This window comes from Monodon monoceros, unplaced genomic scaffold (assembly GCF_005190385.1).
Source record: "Monodon monoceros isolate NGI ecotype Baffin Bay Population unplaced genomic scaffold, NGI_Narwhal_1 Super_Scaffold_16, whole genome shotgun sequence".
Lineage (NCBI taxonomy): Eukaryota > Metazoa > Chordata > Mammalia > Artiodactyla > Monodontidae > Monodon > Monodon monoceros.
This window is the reverse complement of record NW_021703772.1, coordinates 51,576,079-51,598,971: the sequence shown is the minus strand read 5'-3', so window position 1 is coordinate 51,598,971 and position 22,893 is coordinate 51,576,079. Positions and strand designations below refer to the sequence as shown.

General features: G+C 35.8%; 1 protein-coding gene across 3 annotated transcripts in view; it reads right to left on the bottom strand.

The window, feature by feature from the left end:
* The window catches only part of CERKL (ceramide kinase like), a 142,353-nt gene that overhangs the window by 89,486 nt on the left and 29,974 nt on the right, over window positions 1-22,893 (bottom strand). For all 3 annotated transcript variants that reach the window (XM_029224449.1, XM_029224450.1, XM_029224452.1), the window contains exon 2: window positions 8,785-9,027. In XM_029224449.1, the coding sequence (XP_029080282.1) occupies window positions 8,785-9,027 (243 nt within the window). The remainder of the gene's footprint in view (window positions 1-8,784; window positions 9,028-22,893) is intronic.

Below are 22,893 nucleotides of genomic sequence, written 5' to 3'. Positions count from 1 at the left end.
CAAAAAAAAAAAAAAAAAAAAAAAAAAAAAAAACCCTGAAAATAGGACTATCATACAACCCAGCATTCCCACTACTGGGCATATACCCTGAGAAAACCATAATTCAAAAAGAGTCATGTACCACAATGTTCATTGCAGCTCTATTTACAATAGCCAGGACATGGAAGCAACCTAAGTGTCCATCGACAGATGAATGGATAAAGAAGATGTGGCACATATATACAATGGAATATTACTCAGCCATAAAAAGATACGAAATTGAGTTATCTGTAGTGAGGTGGATGGACCTAGAGTCTGTCATACAGAGTGAAGTAAGTCAGAAAGAGAAAAACAAATACCATATGTTAACACATATATATGGAATCTAAAAAAAAAAAAAAAAATGGTCATGAAGAACCTAGGGTCAAGACGGGAATAAAGATGCAGACCTACTTGAGAATGGACTTGAGGACACGGGCAGGGGGAAGGGTAAGCTGGGACAAAGTGAGAGAGTGGTAGTCTATATATGGACATATATACACTACCAAATGTAAAATAGATAGCTAGTGGGAAGCAGTCGTATAGCACAGGGAGATCAGCTCAGTGCTTTGTGATCAGCTAGAAGGGTGGGATTGGGAGGGTGGGAGGGAAGGAGATGCAAGAGGGAAAAGATATGGGGATATATGTATAACTGATTCACTTTGTTATAAAAACAGAAACTAACACACCATTGTAAAGCAATTATATTCCAATAAAAATGTTAAAAAAAATTAAGGTAAAAACAAGGTATTTAAAAAAAAAGAAAAAGACACTTGCACCCCAATGTTCATTGCAGCACTATTTACAACAGCCAGGTCATGGAAGCAACCTAAATGACCATCGACAGACAAATGGATAAAGAAGATGTGGTACATATACACAATGGAATATTACTCAGCCATGAAAAGGAACGAACTTGGGTCATTTGTAAAGATGTGGATGCATCTAGAAACTGTCATACATAGTGAAGTATGTCAGAAAGAGAAAAAGAAATATCATATATTAACGCATATATGTGGAACATAGAAAATGGTACAGATGAACCGGTTTGCAGAGCAGAAATTAAGACACAGAAGTAGAGGACAAACGTATGGACACCAAGGGGGGAAAGCAGTGGGGGGTGAGGGTGGTGGTGGTGGTGGGATGAATTGGGAGATTGGGATTGACATGTATACACTGATGTGTATAAAATGGATTTCTAATAAGAAAATATATAAACTTTTTTTTTTTTAAGTCTACAAACAATAAATCCTGGAGAGGGTGTGGAGAAAAAGGAACCCTCCTACACTGTTGGTGCAAATGTAAACTACTGTGGAGAACAGTACGAAGGTTCTTGAAAAAACTAAAAACAGAGCTACCATATGATCCTCCAATTTCACTCCTGGGCATATATCTGGAGAAAACCACAATCTGAAAAGATACATGCACCCCAATGCTCATAGCAGTAATATTTACAATAGCCAAGACATGGAAGCAACCTCAACGTCCATCAACAGATGAATGGATAAAGAAGAAGTGGTATATATATATATATATATATATATATATATACACACACAATGGAATATTACTCAGCCATAAAAAAGAATGAAATAATGCTCTTTGCAGTAATATGGATGGACCTAGAGATTATCATACTCAGTGAAGCCAGACAGAAAAAGACAAATATCATGATATCACTTATTTGTGGAATCTAAAAAAATATATACAAATGAACTTATTCACAAAACATAAATAGACTTACAAACATAGAAAACAAACTTATGGTTACTAAAGGGGGGGTAAATTGGATTTGGGGATTAAAATATGCACACTACTATATATAAAATAGATAACCAACAAGGACCTACTGTATTACACAGGGAACTATACTAAATATCTTGTAATAACATGTAATGTAAGAGAAATTTTAAAAAGAATGTATATAAAACTGAACCGCTTTGATGTATACCTGAACCTAACACAACATTGTAAATTTACCATATTTCAATAAAATTTTTTAATTAAAAAAATTTTTTAAATGTTTAAGTGATATTCATATTTTAACGTCCAACTCAACTGCTCATAAACCAAAGTCTTGAATCATTTTTTTGGTGCTTCAAAGGAAAAACTACCCATACTTCAGACAAAATGTCCTTGCAGAAAATAATTTGTCCCTAGGGAGACAGGTGTTGCTAACTCAAATACTGTACAACGAAATGTCTGAAGCTCTAATACTTTTGATATATAACAAACGCTCATCTTAAGATAACCATTACACTGTTGATTTCCAGTTTATTTCTCCTTATAAGTACATGATCTGGCAGCATATCCTAGTAAAACTTCACATCATTATGTTCTCCTCCTAAGAAAAACTCTACCTGGTTCATGATAATATAAATCACGATACAGTCTGGATTTTTAAAAACAGCAAAACATATTTCACCATGAATTTCTTACATAAGACAACATGAATATTAAACAAAATATTGTTTAGAAGCCCTGGTTTTTACTATTGAGGAAAGGATCCCATGAAAACCATCATTATTATCACATGGAAAACAGATTTGACGTCTTTGGGAAACTAGGAAAACTTGCTCTTCTTAGGAATAAAAGCCAAATATTTATTTAAGTAATTTTTCTATTTTCTTTGTTTTTCAGAACTGAAAACCTGGAGGCTGTTCAACTAGAAGCTAAGAGCAAATTATATTACAAGGACAAAGTGTGTTTAATCAAAATGGTTCATGAAGTTAGCATTTAAAAATGAAACAGAAAAATATGATAACAGAACTAACTCAGTCAAATAGGGGCTAAAAATACCTTTGTCAATTGTCTCTGGGTAACAATTAAATATTACAAATAAATTAGAAAAACCAAAATATAATCTCAAAATTCTATGGTCTTATGATAAAAGGGTTCTTTTTTTTTTTTCTTTTTACCATTCCTTCTATTTTAGTTCTGGCTTTTGTCTCCTCTGCCTATTTTAATATATGAGTATCCCCCCAAGATTCTGTATTTAGCCCTTTGCTTTTTTTTTTTTTTAACTGTATACTACTTCCTTGCAGTCTTTCATCTATTCCCATCACATCAGCTCTTCTTCACCTCTTCATGCACTCCTCTCAAACTGCCAGCCTGCTGCACATCTCCAACAGATGTTATATATGCCAAATGTGTCTGCAACAGAACATCTTTCCTTCAAATCAACCAGTGTCCGGATTTCACCCTGTTTATGACTTTACCACTCTCCAAGTTACTTGGGCATAAGGCTTTAGATTTTTTTTTAATCTTTTTTTTTTTTTTTTTTTTTTTTTGCAGTACGCGTGGCTCTCACTGTTGCAGCCTCTCCCGTTGCGGAGCACAGGCTCCGGACGCACAGGCTCAGTGGCCATGGCTCCCGGGCCCAGCCGCTCCACGGCATGTGGGATCTTCCCGGACCGGGGCACGAACCCGTGTCCCCTGCATCGGCAGGCGGACTCTCAACCACTGCGCCACCAGGAAAGCCCTAAAATCTTTTTCTTCATTTCCACACCATTCTCCTAAGTCCTCCACTGAAGATCAACCAGTTCAACTCCTGAAAATCTTTCAGTTTTGAATGGCCCTAAATGTCACCTTAGGGATACTTTGTTTTGTCCCCCTATATGGGATACCTGTCAGAAAGCCTATGAATATGCTTTAAAGTATAGATTATAGTACCTAGAGAAAAGGTTGGTTCAGGGTCCAGAGAAGCTTGCAATTCACCATTTCCAGGAAACTCAAATATGCAGACTGGATCACACCCTAATTGAATAAAAATTAATGCATCTAGTGTACACACATGCTATAGTTAAAGGTTGTGCATGTTTATCTTTGCATCACAGGTATAAAAAAAAGCAGAAAAGACTATGTTAAATGACTTTCACCACAATGACTACATATTAGGCTTATCAGTGACTACATTTCAGCCTTAATTTTTTAAGATTTAAATTTCTGATTCAATGATCAATGGTGATGTTCCCTACTAAATTTTTCATATCTTCATTGTGGCCCTTAACACATTTATAATACGAGTTTTCTTGTCTGTCTCCTAGGGCAAGAGTGTTCCATACAGGATTACATTTCATTCTTTTTTGTATTTCCAGCACTTAACACAGTGCCTGACCCAAAATGTGTGTTGGATGAATTAACTTATATTGACTATTAGTCAATAAAGTTATGGTGACTTTTCTATTACTAAGAATAAAAAAGATACTGTGCTCAACTGTGTTATTAAAAATTGGAATGTAAAAGGAGTTAATTTTTTTCCAAATAAAAATAGAAACTGTTCTAAGACTCCTTTTTTATATTTATAAACCCTTTTTAATCTGGCTACTCTTTGTCAATGTCTTGAAACTTCAAGTATCAATATTTGAGAGTTGGCTTCGTCCTCCTTTTAGTACTGCCAATTTGTTCTTTCCTCAAAAATTCATCAAATCTTATTCATTGCTCCAGTTCAAAATATAAATGTGCATATTTGAAAATAACATTTAATATCCAAATATTCTAAAATTACAATTGTTAGACTAATCTCACTAAAAGACCAACTAGTCGAGGCTTTCAATACCTTCTTCATGTTTGTCTTAATAGAAGAATAAAGAAGAAAAAGATGTAAAAGCTTACAGGAAAAAAATCCATTTGCTGATTAAAGACAATATTCAAAATCAGTGGAAAAATATATATTTTTTTAATTCACTGTTTTGCCACAGAACCAGTTAAAGCAAGATCTTTGGACTTAAAATAGTAATGTCTAAAATTCAAATGTAGGGCATTTATAGTTTTGTGATGTACACTTCTCTCATCCCCTGAACTTACGTCAGGTCTATTTCAAACACAAATGCCTTGGTTGGGGACTGTAAAACAATGTTTTTGGAAACCAGCAATCACTACCTGCCAAACCTGATGCAGTATATATGGTACAGAATAGGGACACTGGATGTGAGGTACAAAGATAATCCACAAAGAGACCCAACTCTGTGGAAATAAGAACAAAAGAGGACCAGGAAGAAGTAAACAATCAACCTCATCCCAAAAAGAGTGGGAAAGACACAGGCCACCTCCATTTATGGAAAGAGCCTCGAGCCAATTGTATTTGACTCTCAGACAATAGGCATTTTAATAAACACCTGGATTACCTAGCTTTGAAAGTAAAAGAAATATGAACAAAAACGCTCTAAGATTACAAACTTAAGAAAGGAAGCGTCAGTATTATGCAGCATTTGGCAGAGATCTTTTGGAGGCTTGAGCGTGCATTTGCGTATGATGAAACTGACCCAGAACTGTCTTTGTGAGCCATGGGGTTGAGGAGTTGGCTCCTCCTATAGGACCTACTGAGTCTACTGAGAGGCAGAAATGGAACAGCCATTCATTCAGACCATCCTGATTCGGTTCCTTCATTTTTATTAGATGATTTCAAACCTGTTTTGTTTGTTTGCATTGGTTGATTTCAAGTCAATCTATTTGCTTTTAATCAGCAAAATCGCTCTGTCCTCCAGGACCATGGCAGAGAATATGACCTCATATATTTCACTACCTCCAACTGTTATCAAAATCAAAGGTACAAAAAGTAACATTCCCAAAGGATGATAGCTTAAAAAATATGTAATTTATTCATCTCTATAATTGCCTAGATTTAAATCCTGGATCAAACCAAAATGTCATTCATTAAACTGAAAAAATATGTGCACAGTATTTTTGTGGGGTGTGTGTGTTTGGACAAGTTGCTCTACTCCAATAAAATTGCTTTTACGGAATTGAGCTTTCTTGTGATGCCCTCTGCTTACTTGCTTTTGGTTTTACGGGTGAGATATATTGCGGAAGTTGTCTCTCACATCACTCAGCCAGCCCTTCATAAGCCCCTGGGGAGATCTCCTCAGACCGTCAGTGCAAGGAAGAGCTTTGCCTCTCCTAATCAAATGACACATTCTTATTTTATAGACCATTCAAGTCCCACGAGTACCTGCCCATGTAAGGAAATTTATTCAATTAAGTTTTCATTTGAACTTCTTTTATCTCTTCTCAAATGAATTTAAAATAAGAACACTGTAAAAGACTCACCATTAAAGTGGAATACTTTTAGTTTTATATATATATATATTCTGTATGTTTCCAGAGAGATGAACCAAACTACAGCCTCTGTAGTTTCCTGCCTTCTTAAAACAATCAGGTCTCCTTGAAGGGACCACTTAGTAACAGTTCTCCTAGCTCTAATATTTCACTTCACCTCATCTTTTGTGCATAAAATCGTATCAGTTGGCTGCCCTTGACCAACTTGGGTCCTCAGTCTTCTTGATCAATGATTCCTGGCCTGAAAATTTCTAACCTCGCCATGTGCCTGCTCTTTGTCTGGCACCCATCTCTGTCCTGAGTCATCTTACCCCAAGCTGTGCATCAACTACACCAGCTGCCTCTACCTTGATCAATCTGGCAAACAGGAAGAAATGGCCAAAACAAAAAACAAAAAAAAAGAAAGCAAGACTTACAAGTTTATGAGAAGAAAAAAGTCCTAAAACTCAGTTTGATTATACTTTACCTAGATACCTTTAGAAATCCAATTTGCTTTATATCTGTGTTCATGCACTTTATTTAAAATGTAAAATATAAGTGCCATTCAGAAATTTTAGATACAACTGAATTCAAAAGGAGATAATATTCTAGTAAATGCTCTCTTTTCTCTGGATATTACCTTCAGAAAAATCTACCCTGAAATATAGACAATTTAAATATTATCTTCAAAAAACTGTTATCCTCACTGGACAGCCATGTGTACATCAATGAAGTTAGAACACTCCCTCACACCATACACAAAATATAAACTCAAATGGCTTAAAGACTTAAATATGAGACATGACACCATAAAACTCCTAGAAGAGAACATAGGCAAAACATTCTCTGACATAAATAGCACTGATGTTTTCTTAGGCCAGTCTCCCAAGGCAATATAAATAAAAGCAAAAATAAACAAATGGGACCTATAAATCAAACTTATAAGCTTTTGTATAGCAAAGGAAACCATAAACAAAAACAAAAGACAACCTATAGACTGGGAGAGAATTGCAAATGATGTGACTGACAAGGGCTTAATTTCCAAAATATACAAACAGTTCATACAACTCAATTTCAAAAAACAAACAACCCAATCCAAAAATGGACAGAAGACCTAAATAGACATTTCTCCAAAGAAGACATGCAGATGGACAACAGGCACATGAAAAGATGCTCACCATCACTAATTATTAGAGAACGGCAAATCAAAACTGCAATGAGGTATCACCTCACACCAGTCAGAATGGCCATCATCAAAAAGTCTACAAATAATAAATGCTGGAGAGGATGTGGAGAAAAGGGAACCCTCTTGCACTGTTGGTGGGAATGTAAATTGGTGCAGCCACTCTGGAGAACAGTGTGGAGGTTCCTCAAAAAACTAAAAATAGTTACTGTCTGATCCAGCAATGACACTCCTGAGCATATATCTGGAAAAGATGAAAACTTTAATTCGAAAAGATACATGCACCCCAATATTCATGGAGGCACTTTTTACGATAGCCAGGACATGGAAGCACCCTAAGTGTCCATCCACAAATGAATGGATAAAGAAGATGTGATACACACACACACACACACACACACACACACAATGGAATATTAGTCAGCCATAAAAAAGAATGAAATAATGCCATTTTCAGCAACATGTATGTAGAGATGATCATACTAAGTGAAGTAAGTCAGACAGAGAAAGATAAATATTATGATATCACTTTTATGTGGAATCTAAAAAATAGTACAGATGAACTTATTTAAAAAACCCAAACTCACAGACATAGAAAACAAACTTATGGTTACCAAAGGGGAAGGGGGGGAGGGATAAATTGGGAGTATGGGATTACCAGATGCACGCTACCATATATAAAACAGATAAACAACAAGAATTTACTGTATAACACAGGGAACTATATTCAATATCTTGTAATAAACTGTAACAGAAAATAAGAGAAAAAAGGGATATACACATATACACACACACACTCTTATATATATGTATAACCAAATCACACTGCTGTACACCTGAAACTAACACAATATTGTAAATCAACTATACTCCAATTTAAAAAAAAAACTGTTATTCTCAAGCCATCCAGTACATACTTGCCATCAATGTGTACGTGGAAGAAAAGCAAATTCTAATATAAGCTCAAAAGAAACATTAATAGAAAAATAACAAGTGAAAAAAATATTTAAGAACTGTTTTATTTCAGATTATCAAAGTTTCTTTAAGGAAGCGGTCATTCAACAGTTACTTCCTAAGTCATTCTATAAGGTCAGCATCACCTTGATAGCAAAGTCAAAAAAAAAGATAATAAAAGCAGAAAATAAAACTACACACAAATATCTCTCACAAATATCAATGTTAAAATCCTCAACAAAATACTAGCAAACCAAATTCAGTAAAATATTAAAAGAATTATATACCATGACCATGTGGGATTTATTCCTGGAATGCAAGGATGGTTCAACATATGAAAATCAATCAATGTAATACACCACATTAATAGAATGAAAGGAAAAAGCCACATGATTATTTCAATTCATGTAGAAAAAGCATGTGACCAAATTCAACACGTTTCATGATAAAAACACTTAACAAACTAACAATAGAAGCAAATGACCTCAACATAATCAAGGGTTACTGTACTGATAAATACAGTGTCATGTTTAGATTAATAACCTACGTCAAGGAAACTAGACTCATTAAAAATCTCCACAAGGAGTACTTACCTGCCAAAATTTTCTTGAACTGTCTAAACCATACGTCACAGTGGTCTTCACTTAAATTAATAAGATCAAGTGTAGAATCCTTTAATTTATTTTGTTCCTTTTTCAAACATATGAAGAGTGTGATTCCTAGTAAAGTACCACTTCTCTGCTGTTTAACTGAATAACGCCGTTTCAGTTTGACAGAGAATATGTCTTTGAGTTCAATAAATTCTTCTTTATGTAGAAAATTATACTTGGAATCACCTGAAAAGAAATTAAATTTTCTAATCAAAACCACTGTGTCTATATCTTATATGTATGAATAATAAATAGTGAAAACCCACAAAATCGTTATCATCTGTTATTTTACTGATTATGCTTTATGTCAAGTCCTGTATGAGATGGGTGGGGAAAAAAAAAGAAAAATTGGGTCTATTTTCCCATAAATAGAAGAAATGGAAGGGAGTCCCTGCCACACAAGGCCTAGGACATTCAGAATCTGAGAATATTCAATGTATGAAGAATTCCAGGAACATAAACAAAGCAACATTTCAATAATAATAAGTTAGTATCATGCAAGAGCTTCCTGGTACTTACAAGGACAGAGTAAAGTAATGGAAAGAAGAGAATTCACTAACAGAAGTGAGTTTATGACAGGTTGCTGAAGGCAACATGTAAAGGAAAGAAAATTTACATTCTAGGGAAAGTAACACATATGCAAAAAGGAAACAGAGCAAGATTACTGTGAGCAGAAAGCATTATGAATGCCTGCTATTCTAAAAAGAAAGATCCACCTGAATCTTATTATAGTCAGACTTTATTTTATAGTGGCATGAAATTTTACTGGTTATGTTTAAACACAGGTCAGAAAACACCTGTTGTTGTGATAACGGACTTTTTCAACTGACCCTCAAAGTAGAAGTGTTTTATACTTTAAAAATAGTACTTTCAAAACTTCCACTCTGGCCCACATGGAATCACAGGGAATGCTTTTACCTTCTACCTGAAACGACTAAAAGAGCACACCAGAGGAAGGAAACATCAGTTTCAGACATGGGACGTTAGGTAGCACAGGACAGTGATCCCTGAGAGAGGGAAAACAAAGAAGCCATATGATTACAAGCCGACTGTCCCAGGCCACAGGGAGCGGAACCCTGGTGGAGTCTGGTTGTCTCCCTGAGCTGAGGAGGACTGAGGAGCCAGGAAAGCCAAGATGACTTAGAGTTCACTTGGAAAATTATTATAAAAAGGAGAGCCGCACAGAAAGAGAACTCTGTAGATCTTCCCCCTGAATCTTCAGCTGAGCATGGATCTGTATATGTGTGAGGCCAGGGAAAGAATTACCCAAAGGATTAGAGAGAACAACACTCAGAGATCACACAGGTGTTTCCACCAGCCAAAGTGGAAAAATAATGAAATTTGTGGGACTTTGGGGAGAGCACTTAAAAAAGTATTGTCTCGTTAGTGAGCTGACCAAAGGCTGCTCTGATTCCACCTAACAAAGCTTAAGAGCAACCCTCAAAAGGATTCAAGTGCTTCCAAGTAACTTAACATCCTAGAACAAAGCTCAAGAGTATTTACTGGAGCTGCAATGAACATTTTGGTACATGACTCTTTTTGAATTATGGTTTTCTCAGGGTATATGCCCAGTAGTGGGATTGCTGGGTCATATGGTAGTTCTATTTTTAGTTTCTTAAGGAACCTCCATACTGTTCTCCATAGTGGCTGCATCAATTTACATTCCCACCAACAGTGCAAGAGGGTTCCCTTTTCTCCCCACCCTCTCCAGCATTTACTGTTTGTAGATTTTTTGATGATGGCCATCTGACTGGTGTGAGATGATATCTCATTGTAGTTTTGATTTGCATTTCTCTAATGATTAGTGATGTTGAGCATTCTTTCATGTGTTTGTTGGCAATCTGTATATTTTCTTTGGAGAAATGTCTATTTAGGTCTTCTGCCCATTTTTGGATTGGGTTGTTTGTTTTTTTGATATTGAGCTGCATGAGTTGCTTGTATGTTTTGGAGATTAATCCTTTGTCAGTTGTGGGACATGGAAGCAACCTAAGTGTCCATCATCAGATGAATGGATAAAGAAGATGTGGCACATATATACAATGGAATATTACTCAGCCATAGAAAGGAACGAAACCGAGTTATTTGTAGTGAGGTGGATGGACCTAGAGTCTGTCATACACAGTGAAGTAAGTCAGAAAGAGAAAAACAAATACCGTATGCTAACACATATATATGGAATCTACAAAAAAAAAAGAAAATGGTCAGAAAAACCGAGGGGCAAGACGGGAATAAAGATGCAGACCTACTAGAGAATGGACTTGAGGATATGGGGAGGGGGAAGGGTAAGCTGGGACAAAGTGAGAGAATGGCACGGACATATATACACTACCAAACGTAAAACAGATAGCTAGTGGGAAGCAGCCGCATAGCACAGGGAGATCAGCTCCGTGCTTTGTGACCACCTAGAGGGATGGGATAGGGATGGAGGGAGATGCAAGAGGGAAGAGATATGGGGACATATGTATACATATAACTGATTCACTTTGTTATAAAGCAGAAACTGACACACCATTGTAAAGCAATTATACTCTAATAAAGATGTTAAAAAAGAAAAAAAAGAAAAGCATTTACAGGAATACGAAAATATTTAGCAACTCTAAATGGTAAAATTCACAATTGCTCTCATTCAATCACAAATCACTACACGTGTAAAAAGGCAGAAAACTACCAGCCATGATAAGAGACAAAGAAATCAATAGAAACAGATGTAGAAATGGTACCAGCGCTAAAATAGCCCCAGGAAGCAGAGGCCCTCTCTCAGCTTTCTTAGGCCTTAAGCAGGCATAAAGATATTCTCAGACTGGAGCAAAAATTTTCAGGTGATTTAAGAAGTTCTTTCTCTGCATTCTCAGGGAGTTTGGGGGCCTTTCCCAACCATTCTGCAAACAGCCCAATTACTCCCAAAGCACATGTACCACTGAAAAAGAAACGAAGACAAGTTCTTCTCTCAGTGCTTATGGCAGTGGGATGGGGTGAACCCACGGGCAAATTTTCAGGCCTGTCATTTCCTCAGAAAGCTCAAGCTTCAGGTCTGCGTACCGTCTACTTCTATTGTCACCCGGTGACCTGAGAATCAATACCCTCAAAGTATCACTTCAATGGGAAACATTTATATATTCTAGAAAATAAAACAGCCATCACGATTACTACAATCATCACTTAAGCAACAGAGTGAAAATAATGTACCATCAGAAGCCAAAATGTCCCACGTGCCTTCATGAGCAGAGTCAACCCACCCACTTCTCTGTAAGTACTAATGGATTAACCCATGTTGGTAAGATTGACTTTTCTCTAGTTCAATGGCTCTCAATCTCTTTGGTCTCAGAGCCCATTTACATTCTTAAAGACTGGGGGCCCCAAATAGCTTTTGTTTATGGAGGTTATATCTATTGATATTTACTATATTAGACATCAAAACGGAGACTCTTTTAAACACAAGAATACAAAGCACACACTGTATTAGCCATCAGGGCAAATATGTCACCACATATCTCAGCCTCTGGGAAACTCAACTGTACCCTCGAGAGAGAATAAGAGTGCAAATAACAAATAACTTCTTAATAAAATTATGAAAATAGCTTTGACCTCCCAAACTCCCTGAGAGGGTCCTAGAACACATTTTGAAAATGCAACTTTAGCATATTTTAGATGGTTTGTTCCCTTTGATCATATAATAAAGTTAGGACCTTTTACAGACTCAACTTTTCAATTAATTAAAATTCTTGTTTCCACTTGAATACTCCAAATTGGTACAGAATGACCAGTGAGAGTTCCTCCCATCTGCCTCCTTTGTTACAATATCCCAATAGCTTTTAAAATAACCTTTCTTTCTTATAACAGCATAGTGTTTCAAGTTCATCTGGATTCCTCAAGGAGCCCTGGTTCCTTCTCAGGAAGAATATCTTAGAAACTAAAAGCTGGACAGTATGTGTTATATATGAGGGAAACCAAGCTCTTTCACAGTAAATCATCATTAAGATATCTGCAGCTGGGGGGCTTAGTACAAGTTATTTGCACTTGTTGAGCAGGTAGGCATATGGCCAGGGTCTCTAGAACAATTGGGAGGGGCCAGGGAGATCTTACATCCTTCCTCTACCTTCAAGAATGGAATCGGTGCTTCCCTGGTGGCGCAGTGGTTGAGAGTCCACCTGCCGATGCAGGGCACGCGGGTTCACGCCCCGATCCGGGAAGATCCCACGTACCGCGGAGTGGCTGGGCCCGTGGGCCATGGCCACTGAGCCTGCGCGTCCGGAGCCTGTTCTCCGCAACGGGAGGGGCCACAGCAGTGAGAGGCCCGCGTACCACAAAAAGAAAAAAGAAAAAAAAAAAAAAGAATGGAATGAAGCAGGCTTTCAAAGGTCCCGACAAATCCTCACCCTGTGGTATGTACTGTCTGTATGGCAAATGATACCTTGTGAAGTGTAAAGAAACTGGCCTCCCATATATGGGTGCTGCTGGGTGTCTGCTTCATACAGCTAAATGTTATAGATAGGTCATAGCACTTACCTACCCTAAAGGCATTTATATTCTTGATTATATCTGTGAGTACTTTTCCAAAAATCAGTTAAACAATCAACAAAGTTGAACATCTTTTATTTTTCATTTGTATTTCTTAAAAGAGTTGCCTCTACAAATGCATTTCCCTATTTCTATTTGGTTGCTTGTCTATTTCTTCTAATTTGTAGGAGTCCTTCAAATATTCTTGAAATTAATCCTTTATTATATATGCATGATATATGTTACAAATAATTTCTTCTAGGCTAAACTTATAATATTCGTTATAACCTTGCGTCTCATATCAATTTGAGTATTTACATAGTCAAACATACAGCAAATAAGAGCTCCAAAGGAGGGAAGTAGAAAGGGAGGGAAGGACCACTGAGGAAAAAAAACAGAGGGATGAAATACACACTTTTCACTCGAAGTCCTATATTAGTCTGAATCCCTTGCCGTGTGTGCTTTACTTTGGCAGTAAACAATTCAATGACTATTCCTAGTTAAAATCTCTTGTAAACTGCAAATTTAAAGATACTAAACCAACAGCCAAGATCCAACTTAGTAGTGAAAACTAGAAAAATTTACGGAAACAGGGCAAGAATACCTATTATCATTCTTACTATTCTCAATTATTCTGGACATTCTGGTCACTATCATACATAAGGAAAATGAAATAAAAACAACTGATGGTGGAAGGGGTAGAGGGACAGCTGAAACTATAACTATTTATAGATAGTATCACAATATATTCACAAAACTCAAAAGAGTCAACTTAAAACTAATAGAACTAATAAGAATAGCCAGTAAGGAAGCTGGTTACAAATATATCAATACCTAGAAAGAAAGCATAATGGAGATAAAGAGATCCTATGCAAATTATTATCCAGAAACAAATTTAGCAAAATGATCCTGGACTTGCTCGGGTGGAAAAGGCCATTCAAAATAAACTGAGAGACAAAGAATTGAATAAATGAAGGCATACCAAGTTCGAAGATTACATATTTTTATGCCAGTATTCTCATTATTAATAACTACATTAATGCAATTCCAGTCAAAATCTCAATGGTATTTTCTTTGATGTAAGGGGCAAGGAACCTAATCAAACGATTTGCAAATTTTCTTGGAATAAATATATTAATGAAGAAAATGTTTTAACAGTAATGAGGGGAAGTACATACACAGTCAGATAAAATACTATTTTTTAAGGCTATAATAATTTAAACATCTAGGGATAGATAAATGAATGGTCCAAAGAAATACTTGTAAATATTTTAAGTCACTAATGTGATAATGGTAGTATCCAAGTTCAGTGGGAAATATTCAGTAAAAGGTGATTTAGAACTGGTTCATCTTTAAAAAAGAAAAGAAAAACTAGATCTCTATTTCATAATATACACCAATATTCCTAGATTAGAAAGAACTTTATATAACCATAAATTAGTAAAGCCATAGCATGGCAATAAAGGCAGACATTACAGAGACTGAGATACTCAACACAGAAGTTATTTAATGCCAATAAAGTCCTAAAGACCCATAAGAAGTCACAAACAAAGGCCAACTGGGCAGAAATATTTGCAACATATGACAGTTAAATAATCTATTTAATCAAGAAAAGAAACACTTTAGTGGAAAAGTACATAAAAGGCCCAGGCAGGCATTTCACAAAAGAAGAAATGCAAATTGACCAATGAACATATAAGAAAGTTCAATCTAATTAGTAATCAAAGAAATGCAAATTAAAACAACAAGATACCATTTTTTGCCTTATAGATTGGCACAAGATCAAAAATAATGCTCAGTGATGGTGTCGGTAAAGGGAACCAGTCCCAGCACTGGTGGGAATGCAAAAATGGTAACTGCTGGAGAACAAGTTGGGAATACGTATCAAAAGATTTCAAAATGTTAATTGCAGCATTTATAATAGCAAAAATATTTGAAGCAATATTCATGTTCTTCAATAGGAGAACAGTTTAATCATAATCTTCAACTCACAAATGCGCAAATTAGATCTTTGTGTTCTAATCTGGAAAGACACTCATGTGAAGAGGTATGAATAAGTGGAATAAAAGCAAGTGACAAAATAATCTGAGAAATTTGATCTCATTTCTTTAAAAGGAGAAGAAACCCAAGGGGAAAATAAACAGTGGTTACCCATGAAAAGAGAGATATGAGGGAGTATAAGATTAATTTTTTCTTAAAATCCTCCCTCTCTGTAGTCAGCATTACATTTTATACTTTTTTAAAAATGGAGAGAAGGGAAAATGCTTTAAAATATGCATATTTTTGATCCAGCAATTTACTTCCAGGAATTTACCCTAAGGGAATAAGTAACATGCACAATTTAGCTAAAAGAATGCTTACCCAAGCATTATTTGAGTGAAACTTGGAAACAACCTAAATATGAAATAACAGAGTATTGGTTCTGATAAATGAAGCAGAGTCATATACCAGAATGCAATTCAGTCATTAAAATGTAGAAATCTGACTAGAAAAGTGTGTAAAACAGTGCACATTTCCATTACTGTTTTGTATATATTTACTGAACACATAATGCATGTGGAATATATTTCCATATGCACATATGTATGAAGATGCATATGAAAACTTGGAAGGAGAATGAGTTTGTGATTTAGTTTGCGTATATGAATTTCTAATTTTCCTACAATGAAAGTATTTCTGTAATTAATTGAAAAAGATGTCTCCTTTGCTTATCCTAAAATAGTTCCTGATCATAGTTTTAATTGTTAAAATCCCATTTTCTGGGCTTCCCTGGTGGCGCAGTGGTTGAGAGTCCGCCTGCCGATGCAGGGGACACGGGTTCGTGCCCCGGTCTGGGAAGATCCCACATGCCGCGGAGCGGCTGGGCCCGTGAGCCATGGCCGCTGAGCCTGCGCGTCTGGAGCCTGTGCTCCGCAAGGGGAGAGGCCACAACAGTGAGAGGCCCGCGTACCGCAAAAAAAAAAAAATCCCATTTTCTAAAATGTAAGGGTAGCTAATATTTAATGAGCATGTGCTATATCATTGTGCTATATCATTGCCATAAGCACTTTACATCTATTATCTCATTTAATCCTTAACCTGTGGATCTACTAACCTGAGGTAGATGCTTTTTCCTAAAAGAGAAGGAATTCAGGCCAGAGTGTTTACATAACTTGTCCACGGTCATACATCTGGTAGGGGCCAGATCCAAGATTTAAATCCAAGCAATTTGGCTGGTCTTTACCCACATTTCACATTAGTAAGGACCTTCTTCAAGTAAACACACACTCGTCTGACCCTCTGGATCTGTTTTTTATTCTAGTCAAACTTAAAACAGTAGGCAAACCATTATTCTGTCTCTAACTATTCTGTAGGAAAACAGCAAACCACCAATGTCTTTTTTATTTATTTCTTAAAATAAATTTATTTATTTTTGGCTGCACTGGGTCTTCATTGCTGTGCATGGGCTTCTCATTGCAGTGGCTTCTCTTGTTGCAGAGCACGGGCTCTAGGTGCATGGGCTTCAGTAGTTGTGGCTCGCGGGCTCTAGAGCTTAGGCTCAGTAGTTGTGGTGCAAGGGCTTTGTTGCTCCGCGGCATGTGGGATCTTCCCAGACCAGGGCTCGAACCCGTGTCGCCTGCATTGTCAGGAGGATTCTTAATCACTGCACCACCAGGGAAGCCCCACCGACATGTCTTAACTGAGTAGCAGAGTTGATCCTTAAACAACTCAGGGCTTAGGGCCGCACCCTCAGTGCTGTCAAAAATCCGCATATAATTTATAGCTGTCCCTTCGTATCCACAGTTCCCCCCATGTGTGGTTCCACACCCAAGGACGCAAACAACCACCCGCTATTTACTATTTTAAAAAAATCTGCATATATATGGACGCATGCAGTTCAAACCCATGTTGTTCAAGGGTCAACTGTATTTCATCTGAAACTTCAGGGTAACCTTCAAGGAAATGGAAAGTGAGAATGTAGCAACCAGGAGCTGACAGAAGTGAAAATTCTGAAAATCCCTGTAACTCTCTGAGTAGTATTTCCTGCTTTCCCTGCTCAGCCTTCTAATCTCTTCCCACATTTGCCCACTGATTCAAATTTGGGGTTTTCACATGGTCTCTTTGCCAGGGTGACAACAGGAAACTAAGAGGAAGAACTACAGATTTAGAACAAACATTTTGTTTTTATTTGAAATGAAAATAAAGATAATTGATCTGTGAATAAAATAGTTTTTGTTTGTTTTACAAACTTCTAACAATATGCAAATGTTCTTCAGCACTCTCTTTTTCTCAGCAGCTATAGAGATCTCTCAGGTGCCAATTTCCTACATAGTAATTCTGGCCTATTATTCATTTCTCCAATGTTAATCATTTACATGACATGAGTAAATCTGCCCAGTTCTCTCTAATCACAGGATACACCTGATATTGAATAAAACTGTTTCCTAACATGTGAAGATGTGTATACTAGTTTTATAGAAAATTATTTTCTTCTTCTGAATATGGTCTTTAGGATTAAAACTTGTTAGAATTCTGTGAACTTGAATTTAAAATGGTTTTATTTAATGGCTTGGAACTGTCTAAATATTGTTTAATCCATCATCAGATTAGATGGTGCTTGTCTATGTCTGATTTTTGTTTTTTGAAGTTCTTAAGATATAAGCAGTGGGCCAGCTGGCTCTGCGGGGCAACAGGACATTGGTTTCCAAGACTTGAAAGAGAGCTAAGGCCAAAGGGTCCTCAGGTTTCTAGGTGGAAAGCCCTCAGGCTAACCCCCAGTGAAGGCTGAAGGTTCTAGAGATCATCTGATAGGATAAGCTAAAAATCTAAGAAGGTCACTGTTTCTCCTCAACCCCCATACCAAAACATTTACTCTTTGGGACACATTTAGAAAATACAAATATTTATGAAAAACATGATTAAAGAGGAAAAAAAAAGAAAATAAACCATATTCAGAGTGAAGACTACTGTTTTAGGGTCTATAAAAATTGACCACTTATCTACACCCCTTTATAAGTAATACCTTAAGAATGACTCAGACTCTCTTTATTCTGTGTGAATCAGAAAAATACTGCTTTTGATTTATAACCTATTTTATTTGTAAATTTATAAATGCTGAAACATATTTAGGTCTTTTATCTCTGCTTACTTTTTCATCTGCAAGATAGCTGCTTCAATCCCCACACCAGCCACCTCTGTTAGAGTATACAACAAGTTTCTGCCATGTATAAAAGCAAACGTTTTCATAATGTGGCAAAAGCCACATTTCCATGCACAACCTAACACATGCAGACAGTATGTAAAAGAGGAATTAAAAATATTTTTTTAATTTAAAAAAACATACTTCGGGGGATATAGTTTAAATATAACTTTAATTTTACCTTAATGTTAAAACATAGCTTTATTGGTGAAAAATATGAAGTCAAACTTTATCCATAAATTGATATTTGATAATAGTAGATAAAAATATGAGAATCACTTATAGACACTTTCTCAGATTATGAGAATTAAAACCTTACAGATGATATACATTTATATATGTTTTTCTTTGTGGCAAGTGGTTTATTATTTGAAATCTATTGGTTCATTAGGATCATATTGGTGATAGCTAGTTGTTTCAGAACATTAACTGTCCTCTCACATTACTTACATAGATGCTGGGGACCATCTGTTCCAGCACGGGATTTAAGTATACGTCTATTGGATATCATGCTATTTATTTAATTCAGCACCCACTTCCTATTGTTGTATTTTCTTGGGGGGAAAAGTCAATTTAATTACAAGGAATAAAGATAACCTCTCCTGGCAGGTTACCCTGTCACCATGAAAGCAAAGCAGGACCTGCTTAAAGTAGGTTACAGTGGTTAACAAGAAGAGTAAAACCAACAACACTTAAGAATATTTAGCAAAGGTTTAACAGAAATAGAACAGTGAATGGCACTTTTAAAAATATTACTGTAAGCCCAGGGCTTGTCTAAATCAATCTTGGCACATCTGTCTGATGCAGACCGTAAACAGGATTAGAGATGGATTTATCTGCTTGGCGCTAATTGCGCTCACAGTTCCTGCACATGTCCACTCTTTAAAATACTGCCTGAAAAACAAGCCTGCCTGATAGATGGCTCCCACAACAGAGTGTAGACACACACTTATGGTATATTAGATGGTTAAGCAATGTGATGTCTAACAATTTTTTTTCCAGCTCTTCAGAATTACTTATCTAATCCCCTAATTAAAAATACAAAATTCTGTTTGAATATACCACATACTGAGATAAATCTGTGAAGCAAGGGACCAATAAATTTGAATACACTTTAACTGTAAGAAGAAAACACAATTTAATTGTTAATAATCAGGTTAAACCAGGGTTTAAACAAATAGGGCTGCACCAGTAATTTACTGAAAAACCATCACAATGCATTACTATCCTCAAGAATTATGACTTAACATGTTAGCATAAAAGTTTAAGTTCCTAAATATATACACTTATCAAGAGTGACAAGAAATAGAATTATCTAGTCAAAGAATTATAGAGGAAATTCTAAACTTATCACTTACTGAGAGATAAATGCCAATCCCAATACCAAAAAGTCACATTTTTGTCATACCAAATAAAACATTAATGCTCAATTTCTTATCTGCAATTTTTTTTCCCACTTAGTTATTTCTATCATGTGTAAACAGCTTAGGTACTTCTCTTAAGAACTAAGCACCTGGAGATACATAGGTACTTTTGCATGAAGTCCAAAATGAACTAATCAGGCAAAAAATTAAATATTATTCTTTGTTTTGATGATTTGAAATACAGACAATATGTAATTCTTTATTCAAAACATTTAATGCCTATGATACAGAGTGACATTAACAATTTTAAATTACATAGTCTGTTTAATCACGAATACCACATAAAATCATAGACAATCTTCTGTTCTAAAGCTCTTTTCTTGATACATAATTTACTCATGTTCCATATATCTTAGTGAGCTCTTAGAAATCAGTTTTTTCCTATATCTACCATTAATAAAAGTATATCTATACTTACACTGTTGTTTCATACAGACAAATGGAGAAACTGGCAAATTAAGTCAATCAATTAGATATTCTCAATGTGTAATCTCAGAAGGTATATAGGGTCAGCATGATTTTTATAATACTAGAGATGTTATTTGCCTTTTTCACTGTGCTGACATTTGCATGGATGGTGAATAGGCAACAGTGGTTAAAACTCCTGGTGTCACCATGAATCAAAGCAGTGACACTAAATTCCATTAATAATTGTTGCATCCTTCATCACCTCAAACTCACAGTTTAAAAAAAAGAAGTTTCACTTAACTGTCCTTGATGAAGCAGTAACACTTTAATTTTTAAAAAACGTCTCTGCTCTTTAGTATATTTCTTTTTAATATTATGTGTATGAACTAGGAAATGTGCAAAAAGCATTTCTGCTACAAATGAAAGTGATGGCTCTCTCCAGGAAAAGCACTTATACCCTTCCCATTATGACTAGCTGGATTTTGTGGAAGACCATTTTTGCTTGAAAGATGGACTAACAGACTATGGTATTCAGACATGAGTATTTGGTAAATGTTTTCTGGGAATTGAGCAAAGTGAGCCAGTCACTCAAGCAAAACAACTGAAAATATTTGTTGTCACTGATAAAATTCCAGCCTTCAAGCAAAAATTAGAATTTTGTAAAACTTGTATCTGTCACGGTGAGCTTGACAGCTTCCCAATATTTAAAGAATCTTATGATGCAGTGCTGTTAATGTATCTGATATTTTAAACATATTACATAAAATGTGTCAACATCTGGAAGCTCTATATAACTCAGTAGACCAAATTTTCCAAATAGTCAATGCAGGATATTATAAAATCATGCATAATGAAAGATTCATTCAAAGTGCAAGACAGACCAATAAATTTTCAAATAGCAGACTACAAAAGGTTAATTGATGTCTTCAGATCCTGCTTTGTAACTAACATTTAAGAAATTAGCATTTACCAAGTTTTACTGTAGTATCAAAGAAGGATATCCACAATTACCTGAAAACACTAATACTTCTCCTTTTCTAAGCAAACATCTGTGTGAAACTGGATTTTCCTTATACACTTTAACAAAAACAAGATATTCACAACAAACTGAGTGCAGAAGCAATCTTGAGAATTCAGCTGTCTTTTATTAAGCCTTCTATTAAAGAAGACTGTCTTCTATAAAAGAGATTTGCAAACTGTAAAGCAGTCAAGAAAGTGGCATTGATTTTTTATTGTTTTGGAAAATAGTTATTTTTAGTCAAAATATTATTTATGTTAAAATGCAATGGACCTACTACTGTTATTTTTAATGAATTAATATTTTGAATGTTTAATCGCTAATGTGATATCAATGGGTATAACTTATATAAACAAAAGCTCTTTTGTGGTTTTCAATAATTTAAGAGTGTAAAGGGGTCCCAAGACCAAAAGGCTCAAGAACCCCTGGTCTATCTATAATGTTGTAAAGATAGGCCTAACCTTAAGAAAATGCAGCCTAAAGATGTCATGGTTCACGCATTTTATCTTTCATCATCTTGTATCAAACAACTGAGATTATATCATTAATTTTTTTAGACTGTCTATGCAACAAGTCCCTATTACATATGAAACCTAGTGAAATGAAAGAAAAATTCAAAATTTCATATTCTGTATTTCATATTCTATAGCATGACTTTATCATGCAGTTAATTGGGTTTTTTCATTTTCACTTCAGCAAGAGCACTCACGTGCATCTATTGGGACTATGTATTACTCAAATTTACTATCTACTTATATATTTACCCCTGTCATTTTATACATCTACTTCCATTTCTATTCCTTAGGAAAAACATTTATAAATGGGGAGTCTCTGAGAATGGCACCAACAGAAAATATGACATTAACTGAGTCACCTTAATCTTATAGTCTTTTTTGGCATTATCAGTTCAGTTATGTGTATCAATTCACAGGATTTACAGTTCACATATATCCTACTAGATGACCTTTGCAGACTCCCCATGAACGTCAGAAGTACTGTAATCGGTCTTCCTTTTTCTAGTTTCTCAGTCATTCACTTCAACAATATCTTGACCGTCCTCCTCATCTCTAATCTCTGTATCCCAGCATCTAGCTCAATGCTTCAAACACAGGCTAGGTTTCCAATAAAAGTTTTTTTATTGACTGTATTTACCATCAATCAGATAATATCTTAATGATAGTGTATGCATTTCAACCTCTGAACCTTTGTTCCTTCATTATCCAGCAAATGGAAGGCGTTCTTGACTCTAGTCTTTTCAAACATTAACCATCTGTCAAAGCACACGGAGCCCCTCCTCCGAGAAACATCCTTCATTTTCCAGTCCCTCTGAACTCCTCTGGCCTACTCAGCTGAAATGCAGCCACATATCAGAAGTTCCTAACTTCAGAGAGGTGAAGGCACAAAGGTCCTTCAAAACCTTTTAAGAACTTATCAACAAGTTACATATATATTTTTTCCCACACTAGTTAAATGGTGGTTTTAAAAAACAGCAATGGGGGAGGGATTAGAGAAAGATCAGACTGTAA